Source organism: Medicago truncatula, chromosome 8 (assembly GCF_003473485.1).
Source record: "Medicago truncatula cultivar Jemalong A17 chromosome 8, MtrunA17r5.0-ANR, whole genome shotgun sequence".
Classification (NCBI taxonomy): domain Eukaryota; kingdom Viridiplantae; phylum Streptophyta; class Magnoliopsida; order Fabales; family Fabaceae; genus Medicago; species Medicago truncatula.
In genome coordinates this window covers 7298498-7321288 of record NC_053049.1, presented here as the reverse complement: position 1 = coordinate 7321288, position 22791 = coordinate 7298498, and the positions used below count along the sequence as shown (strand labels likewise).

The 22791-nt window shown below is 33.7% G+C and overlaps 4 protein-coding genes across 4 annotated transcripts; 2 read left to right on the top strand and 2 right to left on the bottom strand.

Moving 5' to 3' along the window:
* The first annotated feature begins 1547 nt into the window (after positions 1-1547).
* Positions 1548-5573, top strand: LOC11421249 (probable GTP diphosphokinase RSH2, chloroplastic). The gene is made up of 6 exons (XM_003627250.4): positions 1548-2587; positions 2675-2860; positions 3477-3937; positions 4147-4305; positions 4388-4739; positions 5086-5573. Exons 1-6 carry the CDS (start codon positions 1877-1879, stop codon positions 5395-5397), a joined length of 2181 nt encoding a protein of 726 aa, XP_003627298.1. The 5' UTR covers positions 1548-1876; the 3' UTR covers positions 5398-5573.
* Positions 5574-6140: 567 nt separating this feature from the next.
* On the bottom strand, positions 6141-6954 carry LOC11418919 (uncharacterized). Its single transcript, XM_003627249.4, has one exon. The coding sequence runs from the start codon at positions 6804-6806 to the stop codon at positions 6423-6425; it is 384 nt and encodes a 127-aa protein (XP_003627297.1). The 5' UTR covers positions 6807-6954; the 3' UTR covers positions 6141-6422.
* A 3949-nt stretch (positions 6955-10903) lies between these two features.
* LOC11435018 (E3 ubiquitin-protein ligase SPL2) lies at positions 10904-16547 on the top strand. The gene is made up of 6 exons (XM_003627247.4): positions 10904-11292; positions 12540-12641; positions 14233-14403; positions 14529-14650; positions 15562-15681; positions 15915-16547. The coding sequence occupies exons 1-6, from the start codon at positions 10939-10941 to the stop codon at positions 16195-16197; spliced, it is 1152 nt and encodes a 383-aa protein (XP_003627295.1). The 5' UTR covers positions 10904-10938; the 3' UTR covers positions 16198-16547.
* Positions 16548-17308: 761 nt separating this feature from the next.
* LOC11434050 (protein NODULATION SIGNALING PATHWAY 1) lies at positions 17309-19407 on the bottom strand. The gene has a single exon (NM_001424915.1). The coding sequence runs from the start codon at positions 19337-19339 to the stop codon at positions 17519-17521; it is 1821 nt and encodes a 606-aa protein (NP_001411844.1). The 5' UTR covers positions 19340-19407; the 3' UTR covers positions 17309-17518.
* Between the last annotated feature and the right edge of the window lie 3384 nt (positions 19408-22791).

The following is a 22791-nucleotide window of genomic DNA, read 5'->3' as shown; positions in this document are numbered from 1 at the left end:
AGTATTTTGATTGACATTCCATAGCCTTAATTTGCATCCAACCATAAAACATGTTTTTTTTCTCTTCAATAACATTTCGGCTAAAGGAAATTTCTAACTAGTCCATATTAATCAGTTGGCATGAAGTGGACCGGTATAGATCCAAATTTTATTCACTGTGTATGCATCGAGGAGAAAATCTCTACATAATTAAGATTACCATCGGCGAAGAAAATATGACTTGCAGTTAGGGCGCTTCTTGCTATGCTTAAACCATGTTAAACTTTCTCTTCTTGAGCTTTGAAGAGTAAAACCTTAGAACACCCTCTCAAAATGTAGAAAAAACATAAATATCTCTCTTCTTAGATCAACCATGATCAATTATATGTACCTTTATCAAGAGGAATTTCAGCCAATATGTTTTCAACCAACACCTATCTTCCGCCAACATGTTTTCAGCCATGATCAAATTATATGTTTTTTTTATCAAGAGTAGTTTCTCAAAATTCAACAAAAATTCTTGTTAAAGAAATACAAGGATAAGATGGAGACTTTACAAAACAGTGTAGTTTTTAATTTTTATCATCGCAATCATAAGATTTTTTTCTCTACATAATAAGTCATTTACATATTTATGCTATCATTTTATTTATTATTTTTAAAATAAACAATAAATGATAGTTATTTTATATACGTCGAGTTGGTAAATAGTTTCGTTATATTATTTAGCTAATTTATAGATAAATCAATGTACGAATAATTTTCAATAATATTTAAAAATTTAAAAAAATATACAAACAAACATAATAAAATATACACACACGTTAGCGTAGTAAAAAGAGCAGACAGACGGGCATGGTAGTGCTCGTCTTTCCGCTAGTAAATTAGTAATAATAATAATAATAGTAATTGCATCTTAAAAATATTTAGTAATTTTGCTCAAAAAAGTATTTACTATGTTTATTAAATAAATTGAATTGTTGTCCTCGTGAGCTACGAGCATAGCTCAGTTGTTGGTATGACATCATATATGCAAAGTCTGGATTCGAACGGCGACTACCACAAAAAAAAAAATTGAATTACTTGACCAAAAATAAAACAATAAATAAATTGTTTTTTTTTTACAATATAATAAATAAATTGTTATTTATTGATAAAAAATGAATTGTTATTTTTTTATATATATATATAAAAATAAAAATAAAAAAACAGTTGCGCTATTTGTGGCTTTAATTTCACAAAGGACAACGTGTAGTCTAGATTCAATGGAGTGTACCTAGCTCAATAAACGGGGGAACAAAATAAAATATCAACATACTCCTCTTTAGTCTTTACTTTACTAATCCATAATTAACAACAATAACCAAATCAAATCTCTGACAAAACAGCATTAAACAAACAACTAATCTTATCCTAATTTAACTTCTCGTATCATCCATCCCCCAACTTGTGTGCTTATGCTGGTATATCTGTTATTCCACCCAAAAAAATCCAAGGTTAAACCTGTCATTTCACACTCCTCCCCTTCTTGTTCCTCATTCATTCCTCCATAAAACATAAACACAAACAACAAATCCAACAATAACATAAGAAAAACATAAATCTCTCTCCTGCCTTGCGTGAGTGCTTCTCTCTCAAAACGTGTTTGACTCTCCTTCCTTCTTATTTTCCCAGAATCCCTTTTTCGTAAATTCCTCTCTTCTTAGGGTTCTTTTCTTATCCTCTGCACATTCATTTGTATATATATCAATCAAACTATTCACATAAACAATTATTCAATTCTTCAAATTATTTTTTCCTCTGTACAAAAAAAAAACCATTTATATTTATTTATTTTTGAGCTTCAAGCTTGTGAAATTGAAAACCCTAATTCCCAAATTGAAAAAGGTTTTGGTTTATGGCGGTTTCAACTATAGCGTTATACGCGAGTCCACCGAGTAGTGTGTGTTCTACACCGCATCAGATTAACTATGATTTCGAATTAGGATCTAGATCTTCGTCGCCGGCGTCGACGGCTGCGTCGACGTCGGGGAAATCGGTGATGGGTGGTTTATCTTGTTTGTTTTCATCTCCGACGGTGGTGAAGCATGTTCCGTTTACTTCGAGTTTTTCCGGTGGTGGTGGTGGTGATGAAGATGAATTGAAGGAGCTGAGTAGTTCGTTTTCGTATTCATTTTCACCGACCAAGTTTGGTGGATCTTGGAAGAGAGATCATAGTCCAGTTTCGGTTTTTCAGTGTCCTGTTTCGTGTAGTAGTAGCATCGGTGCTGGTACCGGAACGGTTCGATCGGGGAGGGGAAGTACTGGTGGTGGGTTTCTTGATGGGTTTGTTAGAAGTGCTTTGGGTTCTTCTTGTTTGGATTATGATTCTACTGGTGTTAGATTACGCGGTGGTGGTGGTGAATTTGATGGTGTTGGTGGTGATTCTGGAATTGTTGATGAGTTGACTTTTAATTTGGATGATACTTTTGTGGAGGGTTGTGTTGGAATTGAGATTGAGCCTTATGCTAAGAAGTTGTTGATGAATGCTCAGTTAAGACATAAGATCTTTTGTGAAGAGTTTGTTATCAAGGCCTTTTGTGAAGCTGAGAAAGCTCATAGAGGACAGGTGAATTGAGCTTGATGATTATGTTTGTGATTTTTGTGTTTGATTGTTTGTTTGTTTGAGTGATTTTGATGAATTGTTTGTTTGTAGATGCGAGCTAGTGGCGATCCGTATTTGCAGCATTGTTTGGAAACTGCTGTGTTGTTGGCTTTGATCGGTGCGAATTCGACTGTAGTTGCTGCAGGGCTTTTGCATGATACAGTTGATGATGCATTTCTTACTTATGATTATATATATGGGATGTTTGGGGCTGGAGTTGCGGATTTAGTTGAAGGGGTGAGGAATTTTTTCGGTGTTAATAATTGAGTGTGATTTAAGATTAAGATGATGGATGGTATTTGATCCATTGATTTGCATGTTTTTTTTTTGTCGACATTTGAATCAGTCTTTGCAATTGAGTTTGTTACTGAATTTTATGCTTTAGATCTAGTGTTAATTACTTGATGTCTTCCACCAAATGTTCGGTGTACATCTCTTGTTAGCTTCCCATCATTGAGTGATTTTTGGAATTGTTGTTGTCGTGTCTCTACATTGACTATTGCGCTGTTTTCTTCTTGATGTTTGTAGTTATTATTGTATTGAAGTAATGACAATTCAAATCCATTAGGTTTATGCAATAAGCTTTGTTCACTTAGCTTTTTATGATAGATTTGATGCTTTAATATGTTGTGTGTTTGTCAAGTGCTGTCATTTTATTTTTATTCAATTTTTGTATTGCTAGTGATTTGGCTTTTTTGTATGGATGTATAATTATTAAACTGATTAATTTGTATTGTAGTTGCCATTTTTGTAGGAACGTAATGTATATTACAAATTAATGTATTGACTTATTTTTTTGAACTTTTTATAGTTTGTTGCTTCAAGAATCTAACTGATTGGTATGCTATTTCAGGTTTCTAAACTGAGTCACTTAAGCAAGCTGGCTCGTGACAATAATACAGCTAGCAAATCTGTTGAAGCTGACCGCCTGCATACGATGTTCCTTGCCATGGCAGATGCAAGAGCTGTCCTCATTAAATTGGCTGATCGATTACATAATATGATGACACTAGATGCATTACCGGTTGCCAAGCAGCAGAGGTTTGCAAAGGAAACTTTGGAGATTTTTGCACCTTTGGCCAACCGCTTAGGAATAGCTAATTGGAAGGACCAATTAGAAAATTTATGTTTTAAGCATCTCAACCCTGTACAGCACAAAGAGCTTTCGTCAAAGCTTGTGGAATCGTATGATGATGCAATGATTGCTTCTGCAATAGAAAGATTAGAGCAAGCACTCAAAGATGAAGGCATTTCTTATCATGTCATTTCTGGGCGGCACAAGAGCTTGTATAGTGTTTATTGCAAAATATTAAAGTACGTTTTACCTTTCCCTCTTTCATTTGGCTGGTCACGTATATAATTTGCGTCACTATATTTATGTGAATGAAACTATTAATGAAACAAACTGCTTTGAATTTAAAACTACTGATGTAGAAGTATACCATCATCTTTGCCTGACATTATGCACCGTATTTTTTATACACTTCAAATTCTCAATTATTCATTTCTTTACATATTTGCAGGAAAAAACTAACCATTGATGATATCCATGACATTTATGGGCTGCGCTTGATTGTTGATAAGGAGGAAGACTGTTACAAAGCCTTAAAAGTTGTTCACCGGTTATGGTCTGAAGTGCATGGAAAACTGAAAGATTACATACGTTTCCCCAAGTTCAATGGGTACGTTGTAGCTCAATAATGGTAGTGTACACTTGAAAGTGACCGTCTCTATATCATCTGATTTAGATTTTGTAATTTGCAGTTATCAATCTCTGCACACTGTGGTGATGGGTGAAGGCAAGGTTCCCCTTGAAGTACAAGTTCGAACAAAAGATATGCATTTGCAAGCAGAATTTGGATTCGCTGCTCATTGGAGGTACAAGGAAGATCATTGTCAGCTTTCTTCATATGTGCTTCAGATGGTTGAGTGGGCTCGATGGGTTGTCACCTGGCAGTGCGAAGCAATGAGTAAAGATTCCACTTCTGTTGGATATGTCGATTCAATCAAGCCACCTTGCAAGTTCCCTTCTCATGCTGATAACTGTCCATATTCTTACAAGCCTGATTGCGCGCAGGATGGACCTGTGTTTGTTATCATGATTGAGAATGACAAGGTATGTGCTAGAATTATGTTCAATATTTTGGGTTTAGTTGGTCTGCAAAAAAAGTTACCTGCTTTCATTTCATTATTTATTTTCAATTTTAAAACTGTCCTTTGTTTTAACTCTTGTTTTCAAAGATATGTATGTTTTACGTTTGTACAGATATTTGAAAACAGGAAACTGTTAAATTAGGGGTAGTTTTGCAGTTAAAAGTAAAAGCAATTTTTTTATCTCAAACACAACAGGCCTTGGTTTCATGAAGCGCTTCATTGTCATATAATGAAACCGAAGTGTATAATCTTAAGCTGTGTTTGAACGTCTGTATTAACTATCATTCTGTCTGATTCTGGATGTGCAGATGTCTGTCCAAGAATTCTGTGCAAACTCAACAGTACTAGATTTGTTGGAGAGGGTCGGGCGAGCAAGTTGTAGGTTGACAACATATAGGTTCCCTCTGAAGGAAGAATTGAGGCCAAGACTGAATCACAAGCCTGTAAGTGATCCAAATTGCAAGTTGAAGATGGGAGATGTGATCGAGCTTACACCAGCCATACCTGACAAATATCTGACCGAATATAGGGAAGAAATTCAGCGAATGTATGATCGCGGGCTAACTGTATCAAGCATGGGAAGTACTGCTACTGCAAGCAGCATGGTTGGCACTAGTTAACCCTTGCTTGTTCTTCAAAAATATTCCAACATTTGATTTAGTCTCAGTTATGTATATAGATAAAATCTGTACAGAACAAAAAAATATGTAATTATAAACTTGCTAACTTGATTCAATTATGCTGAATGATTGATTTATGTAGTTGGGCCAGTTATTTAAGTTCTATTTTGTGAGTATATCCTTTTTCTTTTCCTTTTTAAATTTCTAGCATATATCCTTTGTGGTTATTCTTTGCGTACAGTGCAATGCAGGACAAGTTCCAAACGCACATGTAATACAGTCCCACTAGTTTTAAAAACTTGATTTGCACTCCAATCAGATTTGACCAATTACAAATGCATTGTATTATTGTATAGATGCATAGGATCTTTAAAATAGGAACTAGGTACAAAATGTCTTATTCTGTGATTTTTTACTTTTAAGAAAGTGAAAGGGTAAAATAAATTTTTAAAGGAGGTACACTACATGATTTTAAAATTTTGTTGATCGATATATTTTTGGACAATTTTTGTCTTAAAAGATACACACCACTTAAAAATTTACTATTGTTTTACTCAACAATTAGGATAATCAAAACCGTTAGATGAAAATCAAACACTTAAAATTTCATTTCAATAATCGATTGTAAACTGCAGTTCTTCTTCTATAAGGTTTAGAAATAATATATAATCAACCATTCTTCAATCTGCAGATCAATTAAGCCAATGTCTCTATGACTATGAGATATCAAAATACTGAAATGGGAACTTCAAAAATACTACTAAGCATAACTCTTAGCTTCTCATTATTACATAAATCTATATAATACATAATGTGACACAAAGTTAATAGCTAGGAGATGAACAAATATCATTGCCCATGGTTTTTATGAAACAAGGCCGCCAGCGCATTTGAGTCACGGCCACGACAAAAATACGATTGCAATTTAGATCGTATCAGATCTATATGATTGTGATTCTCTACAATATCAAGTATCAGAACGTGACCACATGTAATTTATAAACCTTAGTTATATCTATGTATCTCTATTTCCACAATAATTCTTGAACTGAGCCTTGCCAATGAAGAACAAGCATGAGCATAACCAAAACCGCAGCTAATCCCCAAGAAGAGCTCCCAATTCTAAGCACCAAAGAAGGATCATGAGATGGTAGCAACGAACCTTTTGTAGATGATGATGATACACAAGAGGAGCTTGATGAAGATGTTCTTTTGATTGCAATTATAAGTCCAAAAAGAATCATAGGTAGAACAAAACCAGAGCTAGTCCATTTTGATTCATAATATCTCCTATCACTCTTTGAATTCACATATAAAGGAGATAACACAACAGCTGAGACTAAAGCCAAAACCATAGCTAGTGATCTTTGTGAAGAGCCATGGTTTGAGGAAGCATAGTTTGAATCCATTTTATGAGCTTATAAGATGAAAATATAATTTGTTTTTACTTGAATACAAAGAAGCCAACTTTGATTTTGATAATCAAATTTTAACTTGAGGCAAGAATTTATAGTGGGAGGAAAAGATGAATGTAATGGGTGATGGACTAAGGAATCTATATGGCATTTGCATTGGATGACAGAAGTGTGATAGACAAACAGCCGGCCAAAAAGTGAAGAGGATTAAAGAATGGTAAGAATTGATATAAAGGTGAAAAAGTATGGTATAGAAAAGAGATTCTGTGGAATGGAAGTAAGGTATATTTTCTTGCTTTTTTGGTGTGTTCATACTTCATTTTGCATTGCATATACTCTAATAGTGATTATGTAGGAGCTTTAGGTGTAATCAATGATTTTTTTTTTTGTTTATTTTTATGAAATAGGTGTAATCAATGTTTTTGTGCTTGGATATAGCTGTAATCAAAATCACCAGCATTATAAGTAGCAATGATTTTCATCACTTTTTGACAATTGAGACACATCTTAGAAATGGGATGGTTTATTGCATTGGCTATGATTGTAGTCTAAGATTACAATATTTAATAGTGTTTTCAATTTCATTGTAAATTTGTAGTCGACCGTTGAGGAAAACTACACTAACCACTTTTTTTTTTCCTATTAAAAAACAAAAGAAAATTGCTCTTTAGGAATCTAAGAATTGTTCGCAAGCACTTTGAATTTACGAACATACCTCAAACAATAGGTAACTACCATTCGATGTTGAACGAGGGTTTTAATTCCAATTTTCTTCTTCGAACAAAATGTTTTATGGAATAAACTAATAATAATGAGTGTAAGAATTATTTTTGTTTGCATACATATGCATCTTATTCTTACCTTTTCCTGGCTCAATCTATGGAGAAATAAAAGATGGTTGGAACCCTAACACCAGCCTATCAAACTTAAACTTGAATGGCTCAGGACCAACAATGTCATCTGGAGTAGGAACTCCGTCCACCGGCGTTGGCACGTGATCGTAAAATCCTCCATGTTGGTCGTAAGTAATCACGAACAACATTTCATTCCATTGTGGACTACCCCTTAACGTTTCATACACTTTTACAAATTTTTGATATTGATAACAAGTTGAAATTTTTTTGTTCTATCACCAAGTAGTTTAGTAATTTCCCTTCTTCACAATACTTCTTGAATGTTAATCCGTATTCATGAAATTTATCTATGTATTTAAGCTTCCTAAGACTCCTGAAAGTGATTATAAAATTATTTGTCAGCGAAATAAGAGTACATTAAACTGATAGTATAGCATGAACTAATATTTAACCTAGCTTTTAAAAACATTTTTCTAAAACCAAGTTTGTCTTTAAAATTTTGCTTATATAAAAAAAAAACTAATTTTCATTTCATTAAAATGGACGTTAATCTATATTACAAAAGCAATCAAATTTAATACAAGAAATTGTATAGGTAGGTTTTCACTTTAGAACTCATTCTCATCTCATCAACACACTTGCTGAAATAAACTTCACTTGTCACATCATAAATAATCACCTCTAATCGTAAATTTTAAAAACTGAGACCAAAATCGTGGATTTAAAAATAGAGACAAAAATTAGGAATGTGACTAAATTTTATTGACAATTTTCAATTTAATGGATGATTCTATTATTCATAAATTAGATAATTAAATTGTCCAATCCTTCGTTATTGAGAACCAGACTGATAATTCATTTTTTTTTTTTGAGAGAATAATTAATTCATTTTTGGATTCTAGAGGTAAATTTTAATTTAGCTTATAAATATATATTTCTTGTTTTTGGCTTGTACAAAAAATATATATTTCTGGGGAAGTGAAAACATACTAAACCTGTAGAAAAGGGTGGATGGTGGTTGTTGATAATAGATCCCAAAATTGAAACCATTTTCGTCTAAAGAATCAAATATGGTATTTTGAGGTAATCCCCCAATGAGCTTATTTGTGTCATTGCTAGTTAAGCCATGTGACGTCGCAGAATGCACATAGAGTCGGTTCAGTTTGGGTTGATGTGGGAACCGTAGCGGACCAACGATCACAAACCACAAACTCTTTAATTAACTCCTTGTGGGTAAAACAAGGTCATCTTTATATAGAGCGCGTGCGAGAGTAACTGTCTTTGTGTGATGCGGTACCTTATCAGGGGTCCGTTGAGGGATACATGTATGTTGCTTGATGTATGGGGGCGCGTTCCAGTGAGGTAGCATTACGGGACGTATTGTCGTTAGCATGGTTCTTCAGGCGGTGCGCCTTAAGTTGGTGGACGTTTAGTCCACGTGTCATTATGTACGGGATTGATCTTCTGACTGGTCTGAAACAATTTTGATGGTGTAGCTACGAGTAGTAATGCTAGAATTTGAAGTCATTTTCTTGAAAATTTTGCTTTTTATGTAAATTTTGTTGATAATTCTCAAATGGGAATACCATTTCGAGAAAGTGAAACATATATTATAACATAATGTTACAATGTCAGAGAATCAAATAAGTCGATGGTCATAACATATTAATCACACAATAATATATCTTGTAAAAAAATACCCCTCATTATTCATGTATTATACATGATTATATCAAATGAGAAGAAGACAATGTACAATAAGAGAGGAAACATGGATGAGATCTTGAACATTAGGGAGGGGAGAGGAACACCATAAAGGGAAATTTGAAATTACTATATGCCATCAATCCTACTAGGGGAAAATCCCAACAGAGTTACAGAAGGATATAAAGTTTGTTAAGTTATGTCATATTGATATAAAGTATGAACTAAGTTGATGATGCATTTTTAAATATTGAAAGATCAATTTCATAATATGTGTTGCTCGGAAAGGATTGTCTCCTATGTTTTTTCCTCGTTTTCTCCTGTGAACTAATCTCAGCCATTCATTCCTTTTAAATTGAGCTCATCTAAACCCTTTATTCATTCATTTTTCTTTTTACAAGTTCATTCATTCATTTCCTTTCGTTGTTTTCTCACGAAAATCCCTCATGAATTACAATGATTTCTTTTCTTAACCCTTCTCTATTTTCCATCTTCCTTCAAACCCATTAGGAATAATACCATCAAATTCCAATCACTGTTCTTGGAAAGAAATCATTTGAACAATTTTGATGGTATTATTCCTAATGATATATGAAATTTGAATACTAATTTTCAATATTTTCTTAATTTTGGTTTAACAAATTTTACTGGTGGTGTTCCTCATAGATTTGGAAAGTTGAAGGAATCTCAATATTTTTTGTTTGAATGGTATTGTTTCTGATGAGATTTGTAAATTGTATAATTTGAGTATCTAGATTTGTTCTTCAATGCTATGTTTCGTTTGCCTCTGAGTTTGCCCATGTTGAACAAATTGAAGGTTTTTCATGTTTACAACTCTAACTTGATTGGTGAAATACCCGTAAGAATTGGAGACATGAATTATTTGGAAAGTTGATATGTCACAAAATGGAAGTAGCCGTTGTTGAGATGGGGCTGGGAGGAAGGTGAGTTGAGATAGATTTGTGAAGTTGTGAGTGAGGAAGGGATGCTCACGAGGAAAGAATGAAAGAAAACGAACGAGGGATCTTGCCAAACAAACGAATGAGGGATCTTGCCAAACAAAAAAAAACTAAATGAAGGGTTGAGATGAGCTCAACTGTCATTAAAAGGAATGAATGGTTGAGATTAGTTTACAGGAAAAAACATGAGGAAAAATTCATAGGGGATGATCCTTTCCATGTGTTGGCCAACATATATTTAACAAACACGTCAACTTTAGGCTATTAATCAATCACATTAATTGTTTAAAAAAAAAAATCAACCACACAAACACAATGGTAAATGCGAGTAACCCTAACTCCAAATTTCACTATAATCTAAAAAGACAACCCATAAATTTAGAGATTTCCAATCTCAATCCCACCATTCCTCCTAAAGTTTTTCATTATATAAGCTTGTCTATTATTTTATTTTTATCTTTTTAACTTGTGTCACAAGACACATGTTAGAAACATCTTTACACTATTTGATAATAATAATACTAACACGTAAGCACGAAACGACGACGTTTAGCTCCATTTTGTTCTTCAAATTCCAATTTCCTTGTCTCACACACAAATGAACAATCAATGTCCTCACAAGAGCAAGCACTGGTCTCTCTCCTTTCCCAACTCGCCCTATCTTTCGACGGCGCCGTTTTAGGTTTCGCCGTCGCTTACGTCGCCGTTCGCTCCATCCGCAAATTCACCCTTACCTCCGCCGCTCTTCGCAAAATCACCGCCGCTCCTTCCGTCTCCGTCTCCGACCTCCGCTCGCTCCTCACCGAAACCGATGAAAACTCCGATGAAGGAAAAATTGTAATTGTTCGTGGTACTGTTGATGCAAAGAACGTTGTTGATGGTAGTTGGAAAGCGTTGTGGCCTGGTGTTTTGGTTTCGAGTGAGTCCGGGGATAAAGGTGTTGTTCTTCAACGAACTCAAACGGTAACCGTTTTATTTTTATTTTTTTATTTTATGTTATAATAATACGTGATTAAACTAGTTAATAGTCATTTTGGTTTTTAAATGCGTGAGGCATTGTCCCTGTATTCGTTAAATGTATCGAAAATGCAAACATCCGTAAGTATTTCTTTTATTACTAACTTTGGTAGAAAATTGATTGATTTCACTTGGGGTTGTTTGGAAATTGGAGGGGCTTAGTTGTGCTTATTGGGTAAGTGTGTGTTTAAAAGTACTTTAAAAAATTGCTTATTTTATCTCTACAAGCTCTTCTCGGCTAAGATAACTCAATGGGTGTTTACTGTTTAGGCAAGTATTTGATAAAGGTGTTTCTTTGAATGAAATTGACTTGGTTACGAATGAGTATGTTCGTATGTTTTGAATCTGAAAATAATTTTGATGCAAAACTTTGCTAGTTTTTTTTTATCTCAAGGCAAAGGTTAGTTTATCACCTTTTGCAAATCAAAGGTTTGGAGGAAACTCCAATTTTTTCTTGAAGTAAGCAAACATCTGCGTATTTTAGGTGTAATTACATTTCTAGTCTCCATAGTTTGGCATTAAGGTGATTTTGGTCCCAGCCGTTTCAATTGTTAACTCAGGTCCTTGCGTCACGCCTTTAAATCAACGAGATTTATTCCAATCGTTAATGCCTTGTCTAATAGTTGACAAAAGTTTTCATATTGTAAGCATTTGCCGAGCAAATATTTTGTTACACTCTTTACCTAAATATCCTTTTGCCCTTTATTTTCCAAATGTTCAGTTTCATTTCCAGCTACTCCACTAAGGCGCTTTTACCTTCAAACAGCTCACTCCCATTTTCATTGATTGATTTGTCTACTCACTGGGCATAATATAACTTACCTTCGCTGGTTGAGTTTGTTGTGTAGCTGTACAATCTTCAGATTTCTACCTGTAGATTCCCCTTTTTGTCTCGTGTGGATAAGTTTATTTTGAAGTTCTGGCCATAAGGTGTTGTTAATGTGCGTGCCCTTATTCTTTATGTATGATGGTTTGGAAGAAAATTGATAGCTAGTTAACATTTAAGAAATTTGAAAGATCTAGCTTTAATGATATTTGGCACCCCATTTGGCACGAGAATATATAGTTTTCCTGTCTTAGACAGAAAGCATTCTTTTTCACTTTCAAAGAATGTAAATTTGATTCCAACTTAAAATTCATGCAATTTAATTGTGAATTAGAAGACTAATTTATATATTGATTTTTTCATGAAGTGTATATACAATGAATGGAAGGGCTTATTTGGGTGGACTTCGGATCTTCGAGCCCTATTTCTAAGATCTTGGAGACAACAGGAGTCCACATCCTTAAGAAAGGTAATGCATAACCTTGTTACCTGTGTCTCATATTGTATCCAAAGTTTCTGGTATAGTCTTTTCAAAAGATTTGAGTTTTGCGGGATAAAATTTGAGACTGGTTTATTTAAACAAGTAGGACATGTAGGTTGCATTATCATATTGGACAAATTAGAAATCAATAACTCTTATTTATACTACCATTCAATTCCTAATAGCAATCTAATAGTGAAATATGGTAAAAGATCATCTGAGATAGTTAGATACTCTAAAAGGCTTTGAGATACAAGGGTGGTGAGAATAGGAGCATTTTCTAGATATTCCAATTCCAATACATCCCTCAAACTAAAACTCAGCGAGCTTTTATTAATGTCATAATCAAACATATGCTAAAATAAAATAAACAAAAAATATAATGTAACGGAAAACAACATCAGGATTAGAGATGGGGCATGAGCGTCTTGGACTAGATTTGTGACAGGGTCAGGCTGCATCTTTGGCGAAGACAGTGATGGTGTGAGTCAACAACAACCAAGCTTTATCCCACTAAAAACGGGATAAGAAAAATCAACATTTGGTATGATTGTCGGTGGACTGTTGGCTGACCCATCAACTTGTGAAGATAATGATAACAAAGTGGAGATGAGCAAAGATGAAAATTTAATAAGATCCTAAAGATGCAGCTAAACGAATAAACACCTCCCAAACCCAAATTAAGTAAGGAAAAGGCTGGTTTGGACCTGAAAACACTGGATAAGTTAAGAGACAATCACAACACAACGAAAACCCTTTGGAGGTGTGAACCAAGAAGAAGACGTCAAGGTTCATCACACTGGCCACAATGAGGTAAGTGACGGAGACCTTGGGTTGAAGGAGGGCCTCACATGCTTTCTCACGCACAGAAGAGTTAAACTGTTCTGTGGTGCATGACAGTGTGTTGAAGCTTTGGCAGTAATACAACTTCAGGACTGGGCTGATTTGGATATGTTATGTTAGAGCCGATGAAGTAGCTACGAGGGAATTAGAGGAACTTATTAGAATATATGAAAACATCTTATAATAGTTTAGAATATCTTAGTTTATATCGTAGAATTATTTCTTATCTTTGCTAGAATATACAAAAATATCTTATAAAAGTGCTTATGAGGGTAGATCTGATACCCATGGTTGTGGAAGAGAATGAGTAGAGCATACTCTTGGTCCAAAATTTCAAAGGCAGGAGTTTGTTTATGAGAAGAGGATTACAGAGATAACATCATTCCAATAGAGTTCTAGATTCTAGGGAACTCTAATTGAATAGTAAGGGAACATGTCATAGAGATGGTACTGTTTTGCTATCATGTTAAGTTATAGATATGAGGAAAAGAGAGATCAATTTCTGAAGAATAATATTCAATACTGATCTATGATGTGCTAAGCGAATAAAAATTTCTAATCCTGTTTATACTAATACTAGACTCTCGAGTCTTTACCATAATCAAATAAGGAAACAAATCATGAAATATAGAAACTACTCCCAAAAGATTGTTGAAGTCGTTAGATATATGATACAATACTACAATAATGACGTTATTAAATATTTCTAGATATTCTAACAATATTTCCATTTTAGATCCCTTTTGTTCTCATTGATGTTGGACGGCCGTCAAATCCCGAATATGTTGTTGTCAACATGGATGGATCGAGTCATCCTTTACCTCTTACAACAGTTTACCATAGATTGCAACCCGTAAATCCTCCTCCTTATACTTTCTTGCAAGCACTTTTTGGGCATGAATATCCGGTAAGTTAATATTCCATAAGTTTTATTTTGGAATTTTCCTCGGTATCTTGTCAGATTGTTGATCACTTGATCTTTGGTATATCAGATTTACTGAAATGTTAACATATGATGTTTTCTTTCTGCAGGTTGGACTGCTTGACGAAGAGAAAATTCTTCCCTTGGGAAAGGATGTCAGTGCTGTAGGCCTTTGCAGTTTAAGAAATGGAATTGCTGAAATCAAGGCTTGCAATGATCTTCCATATTATCTGTAAGTTTCTTTTCCTTGCAATAAACTGTTACAATATTAATCATGGGAAACCATGTTCCATTTGGTATTTGCCAGGTGTTCGTTAATAACTAATAATAGTGAAGACTGTTTCATTTTAAGGTAGCTTGGGGGTGTTACTATTCTGTACTGATTGTGGTTCAGTAGGAAATATCTCATGGGAAATATCAGTTTACTCGTATGCCATAGATGCAATGAGTATCCGATATGGCAATACATCGCTCCTTGAAAAATACAGGACACTGTACAGTTAGAATACATATATACAAAATTAAAAAAAGTCAAAATATAATAAATATATTATAGCATTTCTGTGATTTATTTATAAATATGCATATCCGATACAACAATACGCCGCTCCTTAAAAAATATAGGACACTGTATGATAAGAATACCTATAAACAAAAAATTAAAACAACTCACAAAGTATAATAAATATATTATTTCAGTTCTGTGATTTATTTATAAATATGGTCTCTGATACTTCGACACATATCGGTGGTGTATTGGAGACTATCAAGTATGATATAGGAGGAAAAATGAAGTATCTGTGCGTCATAGCTTGTAGAATCACAACCATTTTGTTCTCTTCTGTTTTGCTTTTAAATCATTATCTAATTAATTGTGATATTTATATTGATGACCATGAGAGGAGAGTTGGCATCTATCTGTGTGATTTTAATTAAAGTTGTACATCTTTTGTACCAACAAGTAGGGAAGCCATCTGCAAAGTATAAATTGCTTCTGGTGAAGTATAATTTGGCAACTCAATAATTTTTTGGTGATGCATTAATGAAGACTAGTGCTGAATTATTGATGTTTATTCCCTTCCAGTTGCATGTTTGTGCTCATGTAACTAAAAAATACCAGAAAATGATTCATGTTTTTTGTAGGTCTGACTTGAGTAAAGATCAGATGATTGTAGATCTTTCCTTCAAAACTAAATTACTGTTTTGGAGTGGTATTCTTCTTGGTTCAATGTCAGTTGGGATCATCGGCTATGCCGTCGTGAGGTATGTTGGTTTTGAATTTCGTTAATCATGGCTGACTTTAGAATTTCCTGTGACTTTGGTTGGATAAACTTTATCATGATGAAACAAATAGAGTAAATGAATTTTTTTTATTTGGCTAACACATTGATGGCATTAATTTGTCAATAATCAGAAGAATTGCTCAAATTTTTTAAAATGATAGTATTATTTTTAGCGGTTATAATTGATTTGAAGACAAATTTTCATTTTCTAAGGAACTGGAATAAATGGAAACAATGGAAGCAACAAAGGCAGCTCCAGCAACGAAGGCAACAACCCATTGAACCTGTTCCTCCAACAGATGATGAGATTGAAGATGTTCCAGATGGACAATTATGCGTCATATGTCTGATGAGGAGAAGGCGCTCTGTTTTTATTCCATGTGGGCATCTTGTATGTTGCCAAGGGTGTGCCATTTCAGTTGAAAGTGAAGTGGCACCCAAGTGTCCAGTTTGTCGTCAGGAGGTCCGGGATTCAGTGCGAATTTTCGAATCTTGAGTAGACAGAGGCCAGTTTTCCTTTACTGTGGCAGGAGGCTTCCATGTTTGTTAATAGCAAATGTTGCATTTAATTTGGATAGATATGTAGCCCTAGTATCTTATGAGAACACATGAATTTAGCTAGTATAGATAATTGAATATGGCTTGAATAGGGCAGTCGAGTGTAAGTCATAGCCGGCTTCTCACTGTACTGGTTTTTTCCGGAGGAGTTTAAGCTCCTCTAAAATTGGTAGTATACTCTAGGGAGAAAAAGTTGAATATTTCTACTGTTTTTAGCAAAATCAATGAAGGTATACTCATGATCTGTTGCATTAATTCATGAATTTTAGTAAACTCATGATTTGTTAAGGATGTTTGGTTCCCATTAATACCTTAAGTTCTTTAATTTTCCTTAGAGTGAGAAGCTCATTCTTAGTTTCAAATATGAATTTTGCAATAAGAATGCGAATTAGAAGAAGCCTAAGCTTAACTAGTAAGAATGTGCATGTTTGAAGAGGTGAAGAACGAGAACGTGTAATCCAAAACTGACAAATATACCACTTGAATATTGTGGCGTTTGACGTTAATTAAACATTCTGATTCTGTAACTAAATTGAGCAATTTAGGCGTTGACTGAGATTCATATTGCATTTACCTTTGTAACAGATACATCTATGATCCATCCTTATTGCGTAATATTGAAAGATTTCCGATTTTCCCGGTTGCAGTGTACACATTTAATTTCACTAGACAACTATAGAGTGAACCCTGAAATGTTCCTTGTTACCTGTATTACTCTACTCCCAGTTTAAAGATATATCTGTTTATACAAGTGTGCTTGTAAATGCCACTTTCGAAATACAGCTTTATATTTTTGTCAGACGGTCCTACATACCAGTTAAGGGAACATGAGTTTTATTGCTTGACCTGTAATGGAACTTTCAAAGCATACATATTTAATAGATGTGTTAACAAAATAGAGTAGTGGCCGAACCTTTTGATTTTTAATGCCACATTTGTTAGCTTAGATGATCTAATTTGCAGATTTGTAGCAGAAAAACAACAAGTGCCTAACTATGAATCAATACTACATTCTGAATAGCTATCAATTTTGAATCAATACTACCTTCTGAATAGCTATCAATCATTACAAAACATACATCAAATTAAATAATTCTTAACTCAATATCATACAAATATGCTTGTAGTTGTAAGTTTAGCATAAGGAAGAACTACATTGTGGTGAAATAACTTCATCATGGTGGCAACTGCTACTTCTATACAGAACTCCAAAACCAAGGTACCTTGCTTATAGCCTTGCTGTCAATGTTGAGCTCGAACTACTCTGGTTGTTTATCCAGTTTCCACAAAGAACAGAAAGAAACAGGTTGGCTCTTCCACCATAGTTCCACACTTGTACTATTTTCTTCTACTTTCATCTCCCAATTATTATCATACTTCCTTAACAAAGCTCGACCTCCATCAATTGCATCCTCTCCAAATACTTCCCCTGCAAACCCTGCTTCTTTCATTCTTTCACACCATTTTTCTCTCCTTTCGTTCATTTCACGCTGGTTTGTCAATGCTTTTGCAGCCTCGCCTTCCATCATTTTCCTTTCATCACTGTCACGGTTTTTGAATGCCGAACTGGTTGAATCTAAAAACCTCCATAAGTACTCCACTCTTCGTGAGAATCCAGTGGCGAAATCGCCACAACTACTGCAGCAACACTCCATGTTGTTCTCACTTAATATCACCCCTTTAGGCTCCATGCCTCTCAACACCTTCAGAAACTCACTTCTTTCATCAGGATTGTTATGATTCAAGTGATGCAACCTGAACTGAGCACAGACAATAAGGGTTTCATCAGAGGATGTGTCAACACTTTTAGCATTCAATGTCTGCAATGGATGATTATCAAGCTTTTTTATCTGCAGATTGACATTTAAGGACTGAGCATAACCAAGGAGTCCAGAAGAGAAAGTATCACCACATGGACCTATTGAAAATGGGGTCTCCATGTTTTGGTCATTTTCAGTGGATGAAGAGGCATTAACGACAGTAAGGCGAACAAGAGGAGGAGGTCCACCAGGTCGACGACTCAAGGCCTCTAGAAAAGTTGGCCATTGCACACCATGAGAGACTCCAATGTCAAGGATGTGAAGGGTGCGCAAATTGTTCGGCTCTTCAGCTAGAACTTGAAGAATGGAAGCATTTGCTATGTTATTAGGAAAGGAAAACCAAGGGCTAAACTCATAGAACTTCAGTAATGACTTTTGGAAGAATCGCGGTTCTGTAGATGCAAAAGTAATAGTCCCTGATGGGGTAGATGACGAAGATGAAGATAAATGGTGTGTCAATGCTCGAAGACCATGTGCTGCAAGCCGGTGGTTGGCATCACCGGTAGTTGAGGCTAGCTCATGGAGAACATATAAGAGATGTTGCACACGATTCAGATTTCCACCGGTTATGGCTACAGCACAAGGGTTGAGCAACTGCTCAGCCCACCTACCATCCTTATTGTTTCCATTGTTACTGTTACTTCCATTGGCCTTAGCTGCACCTTTCTTGTTCCCACCAGATTTTCTAACCACTGTCCCTTCAAGAGCTGCATCTCCATTATCACTTTCATTCATCGGACGACTCTTAAGTCTCTTGTTCTTTTGGTTTTGAGGTTGTTTTTTGAGACTTAGTTCATCTTCGGCATTTCGTTTCTTCGGCAAATCTGAAAAGGGTATGTTATTAAAGCTATTAGGCTCAAGGGATGTTGTACTTGTGGTAGTACTAGCAGCAACAATGTTGGTTGTGCTATTTGTGGCATTAGAAGAATTAGTATTGGCATCAATTTGGTACTGGTTACTTATATCTTGATTCTGATTCCATATCTCATACTCATGGATGTAACCATTGTTATATGGATCATCCAAAAATGATGGAAAGAAAGAGACAGAACCTTCAAGCCAATCAAGAATGTGATCTGATGTTGGATTTGGTTCCATAGTCATTGTAATGAAAAAACAGAAAAAAACTATGAGATATTGAAGAAGAAAATTTGAAGGGTTTGAAGAGGTTAATAGTGTTGGATCATTGACCAAAAACAAGAGGAGGATAGGTATTAGATCATAGAACCAAAGACTTTTGAGTTCAATAGTTTCTAGCATGTACTTATAAAATAAAGCATAGAGGATTGATAATTACCTAGTAGTGACAAATGAGGGAATTTTCTAATTGTTTGTGTGCTGTTTGGTTTGGAAGATGTGATGTTTTATTGATGTTTTTTAATGGTTTACATAGGCAACTAGCAGACGAGGTTGTCTCTTGTTTATGTTGGGTGGTTAACTTGTTCTTTTTGTATTATATAGGAGATTCATATATACTGTTTAAGATTGAATTTATGTGTTGAAGAATGTGATAGGTTATATACAAAACTCTAGCCGGCAACCAATATTTGACTAATTTCATAATTCTTGAAAGTTTATGTCTGGATGGGTTTTGTACTGTATTTTGTTGTTAATAGGTCATAAATTTGTATTTTTAAATTGTGAAGACAAAAATGATATGCAACTCAATGTACTATATTTAATTTAATTGATTAAAATTTACTGTACATAGATTTTGTCAAAAGTTTTGGACCTTCCCAATTTAGAGGGACTGATTTTAATCTAAATTAACAGGAGATAATGTGTTGAAAATATGTACTACCACTATCTTAAAATATGTTTGTTTAATTTTTTGAGGATAAAAAACTTATTTAACCCAAAAATTTATGTAGCTTTTTATAACGTTCGATTTCAAATTTTTACTACATAATTTTTTTCCTCCAAAATATCCGTATTTATTGTACAATTTTGTTTGTTTGTATATATCAATAAATATTATGATGGAAATAACTAATCATACAAACTTTCCCTAAAAAAAAAAACTAATCATATAAACGTAAAAAAGCAAGACAAATTATTTATAAACTAGATATATGTCCCGTGCTAATAGTCATTACAAATGACCATGGGCGGATCTAATATGAAACATGGTGTGGCAGTTGAAAGGGTGTTGCAGGGAATCGAACCTGCAACACAATGGTAAAATGCTTCCATCTATACCATTTCGCTATATTGTTCAAGGTATCAATTATTTACTTTGTTAATAAATATAGTTGATTTAAATATTTTGCCACACCAATATCAAATGTCTGGATCCGCCCCTGCAAATAACACAATTAACGGAAATTGTCTTGATTGAAATTTGAAAGTGATAGTGTAACTGATAATCTCGGTATAAATACTCCCTCCTATCACTGTTATAAGCAAAAACAAACTTTTAGGTTCATTTATTAAATGATGTATTTGACTAACAATATAGACAAATATATCATTTATTCAATGAAGCTAAAAATTGTTTTTTACTTATAATAGTGATGGGAGGGAGTATATTCTTTGTCCAACTCACTCAAACCATGTGTGAAACATATCTTGCCATGCTTTTGGTCAACCACGACCTCATACTAATTTAATGTCTGATTGATCATCTTGATGTAACGGTATACTAAATCATATCCAACCTCCTTATCAAACATTTTCCTAAATGTATTACATCCTGCTAACATATTAGATTGTAGCATTAATACACCATAAAACACTTAAAAAACATGTTAAGAAAAAAAAAATGCAATTGTCTCACATTATTAATATTGATTATCCTTTTCTTAAAAAATGATAATTTTCTATATCCTATTAAACATTCAATTTTTTATTTTTTATTTTTATTTTTATTTTTATTTTTTTTATAACTTCATACTACAAAAGTAAAGAGTGTTCATGGTTAATCCGTGAATTTGTTCATGCTATCTAAATTTTTGGAGTTAAATTTGTTATTGCTAAATTCTACCATAATATTCTTGATATTGATGTCATATATATTAATTCATGGATAACTTTTTTCTAGCTTCTATGTAAATAAACTTTCTTCTTAAAAATAGATTCAAATAAGTTTTCGTGGAAAAGCATCTAACGACAACATTTATTTTATTATACTTCATGGATAACTTTCTTCTAACTTCTATGTAAATAAACTTTCTTCTTAAAAATAAATTCATATAAGTTTTCGTGGAAAAGCATATAATGTCAACAGTTATTTTATAGTATAGATAAAATCAGTTTTCGCGAAAAAGCAGCATTAAATTTATTTTCTTCTTAACAATGTACCACTCTAAATGTTGCACCCCAAAAACTTATGGATTTCCAGGTTCATTGTTTACCCTATTAATCCATTTATATTAAAAAAAAGACAGCCTTAAATTTATTTTCTTTTTAAAAAAAGCATATAAGGACAAAATTTATTTTATGGTTTTTTGTTTGAAACAATTTTATGGGTTTTTCTAATGACAACATTTATTTTGTAGTATGAAGCTATAAAGAAAATAAAAATTAGAATTGTAAAATAAAAGAAATGGATTGGGACTCCAATTGTAAAATAGAATTGTTGATAAAATATAAATTTTAGCTTAAAACTAATCGATTATGTGGAATATAGAACTACTGATAAAGTCTTCAGGATGAAATTCGACTACGCCACTTAAGCCATAGGAGTTCAATATAAGTTGGATCATGAGGTTGGTATTTCCAAAGTAATGGTTCATGTTAAAATAGCATATCAAACATAAAATATAAAGGTGGATGGTTGACTCTAGTTTTAAAACAACAGTAAAAAGCATTTAAGTTAAAAATGTTAAAACTCGTGTGATAATTACCATGAAAATGGATAGTTGACTCGTTCTTGACACAATTGTTCATTTGGAGAAATTAATCTTGTAGCAATGGTAATTCTCTTTTGATTTCAATTTACATCTAGCCAATTTTTTTCATTTAACATCTTTTCTAGTTTTGCATCAATACTTATTCAATTTTAATGTCAATTTAACAAAGGTAGCTTCCTCTTCATCGTTGACAATTTGAATATTACTCAAAAATGTATGAAAATGTTAATTAGATTTTGAATGCAGTTGCATACCTTCCTTTTATTAAAAAAAAAAAACGCATGTGTATAAGTAAAAATTAACGCATATGAAGATTACTGTGCTAAACCATTATATAGCATAATCAAGTTCTGTTCAACTTCGATGATTGTAATCGACATGCAAGTACTAACCCCAAAAATGATAAAGGCATATGTTTCGGTAATGAAAAAATATAAAGAATACTTCGGATTGAAGTTTGAATATTACTTAATAAACAAAAACAATTAGTTCTGACGGATACATTGTGAAACGCTACTTGAATCAAAAAAGATATGTCTAATGACAAAACACAAAATCGATAAACAATTAGTCTTTCGTGCATCAATCATTCTTCTTCCGGATCATTTTTTGTTTAATGCTGCTTATTGATTAGTCGATCCATTACCGTAACTGGATTACGCACCAATGGTGCTACAAAAGAAAGTATTAAAACAGTTGGTTAGAAAAATAAAACGACACAGCAGGTTATATAGCTGAATCGAAAAAACCTATGGGAGATAAGGAAAGAATATACAAACCAGTGATGCAATGATAGGAGAGCAAAAAGGCAAAGGGAGCTGTTAACAAACCATAAATTTATAACATGATTGCACAACCAAA